The 6531-nt window shown below is 41.0% G+C and overlaps 1 protein-coding gene across 2 annotated transcripts in view; it reads left to right on the forward strand.

The window, feature by feature from the left end:
* The window catches only part of kcnh3 (potassium voltage-gated channel, subfamily H (eag-related), member 3), a 122591-nt gene extending 117045 nt beyond the window's left edge, over positions 1 to 5546 (forward strand). For both annotated transcript variants that reach the window (XM_077579540.1, XM_077579541.1), the window contains exon 15: positions 956 to 5546. In XM_077579540.1, the coding sequence (XP_077435666.1) occupies positions 956 to 1858 (903 nt within the window). In that variant the 3' untranslated portion in view covers positions 1859 to 5546. The remainder of the gene's footprint in view (positions 1 to 955) is intronic.
* The last annotated feature ends 985 nt before the right edge of the window (positions 5547 to 6531 follow it).

Genomic DNA, 6531 nt, shown 5'->3' on the forward strand with positions numbered 1-6531 from the left:
CACACTGCGACGTGTGTCAATATGCGCAATACTCTATGACTCGTTCTGACTCGAATCCCAAAATTCTGTCTTGGCTTTAATTTGTTACGGCCAATTCGCAACTCAATTCGAGTCACCACCAATTTGTGCTCAGTTCTATTATTACTACGTATGTTTTTACAAAGTAAAATACCCTAGTGTCAGAAAATTGGGGGTTGAAATGAGGTTAATGAGGGGGTCAGCAACCTTCACTGTTACAATAGCCATTTAGGCCAAATAAATAACACACAAAAAAATCCGTCTGAAGCAGCAAAACATTTGAACATTGCGATGAATGAAACCATGTGTTAGTAATAACGTACTGAGCGCCCAAGAGCTAATTAGAGCTGCACCACAATACAAAAATATGCTGCATCCAATTCATTTTTTTTTCTACTTTTTTGCAATTTTACATACTTCCTTTTTCATACATTTTTAGACTCTTTCTTTTTTAGACACTTCTTTTTTTTATGGACATGAAAATTATGGTAATTTTGGGGATTTCTTCTGTTATAGTTTTTTATTTATTTATTTTTTTAATCAATTTTCTGACTTTTTTTTTGCAATTCCAAATACATTTCATGGTTATTTTCTGCCTTCTTTTGTTTTTGGACATTTTATGGTAACATTTTATTTTCTGACTTTTTAATTCAAGTCTCTGACATTTTGGGGAATTTAATTTTATCGTAATTGTCTGTTGGTCAACTTAAAAATTTGGACTCTGACATTTTTTTTAATACTTAATTATTTATTTAAAAAAATTAAATAAATATGTAAAATTCATATTCAAATTCATCATCATCTCAATTTCAAACACACACACACATATATATAAAAACAAATGAAGTGAAGGTATCACTGTCTAATTTGTTACATGCAACAGTAGTAATGATTAGCATGCATGAGTTTCATATTTCTCCAATCATTCACCAACCAGATGAACAACCTCTCCAGACAAGTGTCCAAGCTCAGCCAGGAGCTTCAGGAAATGACACACCTGCTCAAGCCCCTTCTCCAGCGAGCGCCACAGCCCCTCTTGGTGGCCACCGAATCAAATTTAACCCCGCCTCCCAGCAGCAGCGTCAGCCGGCTGTCAGCGAGCGCTGGCTTAACGGCGCCGGCTCCCGTCACGCCGTGCTCCCTCCTGAGACCGGACACACATTCCCTATTGGACGGCGGGGACGTGGAGGGTGTGGACTTGCCGCAATGCCTTCTCCCGACTCCTCATTCACCACAAAGGCCTAACTCCTCGCCACCCCCATGCAACAATCTCCCCTCACCAAAGGAAGGACTTTTTGAGGGATCCCCAATCTTGGCCTCCTCCACTATGTTCATGTGTTCCCCGCAGGACCGCCCCCCACTGGCGTCCGGGACTCCATCACCGTCGCTTTCCTTCTCCATGTCCCTCTCCTCCACTTCGTCCCTCTCCTCCTGCCACCCATCCCGACAGGCCAGTTGCATCAGCCACAGAAGCCTGCTACCCCCGCCCCCCTCAAAGGATACGCCTCCTCCGCCATGGCCACCACACTTCTCTGCACCGCCGTCTCTCACATCCTCACCCGGAGACCATTGTTTGAGACCGTCCCTGTCCGTCCCGCTGGTGTCCTCCGTTGTCGCCACTCTCCCTTCCCTCTCCTCGCTACCTTCGTCTCTGGACTCACCGAGGAGAAACTCCGGAGAACTCCACCTTGCTCGGGCTTCTAACTCAAACCTTCGCCAACAGACCGGGCCGGGGGACAGTGCCCCCCAGGAGATGGAGATGCAGGAACGGCGGGCCGAGGCGAGAGAGGGGAGGGTTTCCTCGGAGCACATCAGCTTCATCGATGAAGATGAGGGGTAGCAGGACAGAATAAAACGGGATCAGAGGAGACAAGATCAGGGAAACATGGCGTCAGCATTCAAGCGATGGAGCTACAACAGCACACATTGTCTTAAGTGGTGTCCAAACTACGGCCCAAGGGCCCCTTTGCGGTCTGCTGTCATTTTTTTCAGCCCACGACAAATACTAAAGTTCACAATTGATGGGAATCATTTGGACACATCCAAAAACCCTGAAAAATCCTTGAATATTTTTCCTTTATCATCAGGCTGTTTTTAAAAAATAATATATATCTCTAATAACGTACAATATTTATAAAATGTTTAAACACTTTGCATATTTTTACCTACATAAATTGTGGAGAATGTCAAAGTGTCCCTTGCATGTTTCTATATGTGGCCCTTGGCAGAAAAAGTTTGGACATCCCTGTCTTACAGTATCTCAGCGGTTGGCGGTCAATCCCTGCAGCTACTGTAGCAGAACCTCCTTGTGGAGGTTCCCCCGAGTACCAATTCTCATTTTGCTGAGCTCCGAATGAACCCGGGCCATTTATGTGAGACTTTTGTTTCATTTTAGACCCAGCATGGACCTTTCCAAAAGCACTACATTTGCTTTCCTTGGGTTACCTTCATCAATGGGATGGTTTTTGCTCTTTCCCCGCCCCTGCACTTAAAAAGCAACAGGACCGTAATTGCCCCTGTTGTGCGCCCCTCAATAGCGTTTTTTCCAGTTAGTGCCCCCCAAGATGAAAGTACTCTTCAAATTTCAGAAGTTTTTGTTGCGTATTAAAAGAAGAACCTTGTTGATTTTGTATGTGAGCCGGCACAAAATGGCTCAACTCCCTCTGGTAACAACAAAATCATACTTTTGCACACTCTTTATAAGAACTAATAATAGCCACAACCTTTTACTATGAACTTAAGGATTTAGCACATTTCATTGAAAAGTTATCCGACCCTCGGTAGCTGAGTTAGCTTGTGTCGAAATTCACTTTAATGAGTAGCCGACACATCCCTTTCGACACACCGATTTGCAGGGATTGCAGTTTTCTATACAAGAGGTGCAAACGATATTGACTTTTAATGACATTTGATCCAAGATAGCTAATATCAAAGGTCAGATTGCTGGTAAACGAGCTTGAAACATTCAGGGCAGGATATCAACGGTTGAATTTACACAAAACTCAATGTGAAGTCTACACAGTATACCTGATACATGTTGGATTTTTGTCCACATTAGAAAGAGGCCTGATTCCAATCCAAGGATATCCGATTCCATGGTTTTGGGCCATGAGTAAGTCAATCACAAAGTTGTCATAGCAATTCAAACGATAAACCAATTAAAAAGGAATTTAACTTGAATTCCTTTCTATTTACTTTCGCATTCACGTTTGCGTTCTCATTCTCATCCATATGTAATCACTAACAGGCGTCTTTTCGTCATCCCGGACCAGAACTACTTCCTGCTTCCATGTCTAGGAATCATGGGAAATGAAGTCCGACTAGCCTAATGCTGCGGTCGTCCGTCGGTCAGATCCAACGCATGCTGAGCTTTTCTGCCGGTTTAGTTCCAATGTTATCCAAAGCTGGACCAGTGCGAGATAAACGGCACAGGCAGCTTCCAATAGCTGCCGAGACACAGCAAAAAAAGTTGGATAATGGTGACTGCATTCATTATCTTGTTTAGCGCTGTTGAACTGTCAACCAAGATAGCATTTAGTATTAGCTAAAAGCAATAACATAACTACCAGTCACCAGATTGACTAGTGATTAAATTTGTTATATATAATTCCTGGAAATAATTTATTGTGTATTTGATTTTCAGCGAAATTGTCATATCCTGGTTTTTCATTTTGAAAATCTGCTCACCCTAACTGTGACCTTAGATATCCCCGGTAGCGAATGTCTGGTGCCGGATACTAGCGATAAGGAAGAACCCTGTTGATTTTGGAATGAGATCTGACGCCAGGTGACGTTGCCCAACTTTCATTACCATCTCATTTCTCAACAATAGCGTAATGGTATTGGATATTCTTATATAATTGACCCGACATAACCTAGGCAGCTACGATGAAATGTCAGGTTGCAATTGTTTGATTGCCTATCTTCAAACATTCAGGGATTATAATTCTACTGTAAGAGAGAATCCTGTTAATTTTTGAATTCATCTGACACAAGTGGTAGCCAACAACAAGAATGAAAGAAACTTGATTTGAGAGAACATTTGGCCCATGATAGCCCACGTAGCTTTTATTACTGTTGTAGGTCCGGTTGTTTGACCTTCAAGCTTTCAGGGATTGTCTCAATATTGATGGGAAATGGGTCTGACACAAGAAGATCCACTAAATACATTATCCTTTTCATTGAAATACCAGCCATTTTTTTCAACCAAACATCTTCAAAGTGTAAGGCACCTCATCACAAGAAGAAGATGACTGATTTCAAGGGTATTTGATCCAAGAGCTAAGAGAAAAAAACCTTGGGGGTTTTGGATGAAAGTTGAGGCAGCACAATGTTCAGGGATTACCATCCAATGTCCCTGCAGTAAAACTATTGATTTTAAAGGATATTTGATTAATTTTTGATTGCCCATCGTCACACTTTCAGGGAAGAGGGTTCTACTGTACTGTAGGAAGAACCCTGATGACTTTGAATGACACATTCAGCAAAGGCTGAAGTCAAATATGTCCAAAATAGTTTTCAAGCCTATTGATTTTTAAGGACTTGTGACCCATGTGCCTAAATCTAATATCATGTGTTTGCTCGCCCATCATTAAACTAAAGCAAACAGGGTTCGAACAGAGAGAGAAAAAAAGTTTTCCTCCCCGTTTGGTGAAGTTTGAAAAGGGTCTCATGGTGTGTGCCAAAGACAAAATTGTCCTTGCTAGGAAATACAAACGTGATGATGGTGAGACTATCCTTTAGTATCGTGACAGTTCATCCAGACTGTTTACAACCTTCACATCACTCCTGAGCTTTAGCCATCCAACCATTGGTGCCTTCTCCACCATGTCAACACTCCTGACATCCTGAGCAGGCATTTGGAACAAACAACAAAAATAAAAGCCATCTGATGAAACCTTGCACCTTGATCCCAAAACATATTTTGTCATATGTGGAGGGACTATTTTTGTTGAGGAGCTCTAATGTAGCACACACACACACACACACACACACACACACACACACACACACACACACACACACACACACACACACACGCGCACACACGTGTTCATCTTAAAATCCTACTTGCCAAAGCTGGTGCGAAACACCAGCGTAGAAAACTACACTACCCTTGATGCATCCCTGGAAATGGAGTGAGAGAGGGGGGCACAGCACTACTGTAAAAAACAAAAAAGAAAAAGTTTTATTTGGTGACATCGCACCATGTTACTTGTAAAATATCATTCTGTTTTTTATTGTCCGCAATAACATGACAAGAAGGAACTCACTTTGGGTTAGGATGAAATGTTTTTTTATTTTAATTGAAGAAAATAACATTGTAAATCCAATGCATGTCACAGCTTTTGTTGCATGAGGAATGTGCCTGCTTTGGAGCTGCACATGGGTGGCTGTGTGTAGACAAAAAACCCTGTGGGAGGTCTAACATGTATTTTATTATAAAAAATAAAGAAGAAAAATGACCTCTGTTACACATACTCGAGCAGGGGTTCCGACAATAAAGAAGCATTGTTTTGTAATAATAATGATGGACTCTTGTGATGTTTGTGGGAAGCACTGCTATGCTGACTGGACACTTTCTGAGTCTTATGAGGTATTTGTATACAGAGAAAAAAACCATCACAGAAAGACAATCTTAAAGCAGAAAATTGAGCTTGATCTAAATTTCAAATATTGTTAATTTGTGTGTCTCGTTGCCTTCACTTGCATCTTCAGTGAGTGAAAAGGCATGCATGCAATAAGGAATATTCCATTTCTAGGCCTTTAATTAGAATTGACTTGCTTTCTTAGTATACAGTGTCTTGTAAACTTATTAGTCCCCTTGAACTTTTTGACCTTTTGCAATTATGCTTCAAACATAAAGATAAAACATTGGATTTTTTTTTCGAGGTGGAATGAAATTTATACGATATTTTTAACTTTATTTATCTTTCAAATAACTGACAAGTAGGGTATGCAAAATGATTAACCCCCTTTTCTCTTAGTACAGCCAACAGTTCCCTGTTGGTTTCTGAATTATTCCATGTTGACGTAAATGAATAATTATGATAAACGGAGTCTACCTGTATGTAATCCAGTAAGTCTAAATGCACCTGCTCTGTGAACGGCATCATGAGCCAATGAACACACCAGACATGTCTGGGATAAAGTTGTGGAGAAGTTTAAAGCAGAATTAGTTTAGATAAATATTTCATTGAGAAATCACTAACATGATCAGTCATTACATTGATAAATAAGAATATAAAGGAAATATGAGCACATATTCGCATTAGTACCCAAAAGTATACGCTGTTTTGAAGAAACTTCTTCAAAGGAACTGCAACATGAGAAATCAACTTTTTGGAGCTTTTAGCCATGTTAAAATGCTAATTCCTCACCAAAAACATGACCAAAGTTGTGGTTTCCTCCATTCCCCTCTTGAATGAGAAATTCTACGTTATTCTGCCCTCCAAGCACCAGCCCCTCCCAACCTGAGAGAACGAGCTGTTGGCACGGTTTGATGTCATTGCG

Source organism: Vanacampus margaritifer, chromosome 11 (genome assembly GCF_051991255.1).
Source record: "Vanacampus margaritifer isolate UIUO_Vmar chromosome 11, RoL_Vmar_1.0, whole genome shotgun sequence".
Lineage (NCBI taxonomy): Eukaryota > Metazoa > Chordata > Actinopteri > Syngnathiformes > Syngnathidae > Vanacampus > Vanacampus margaritifer.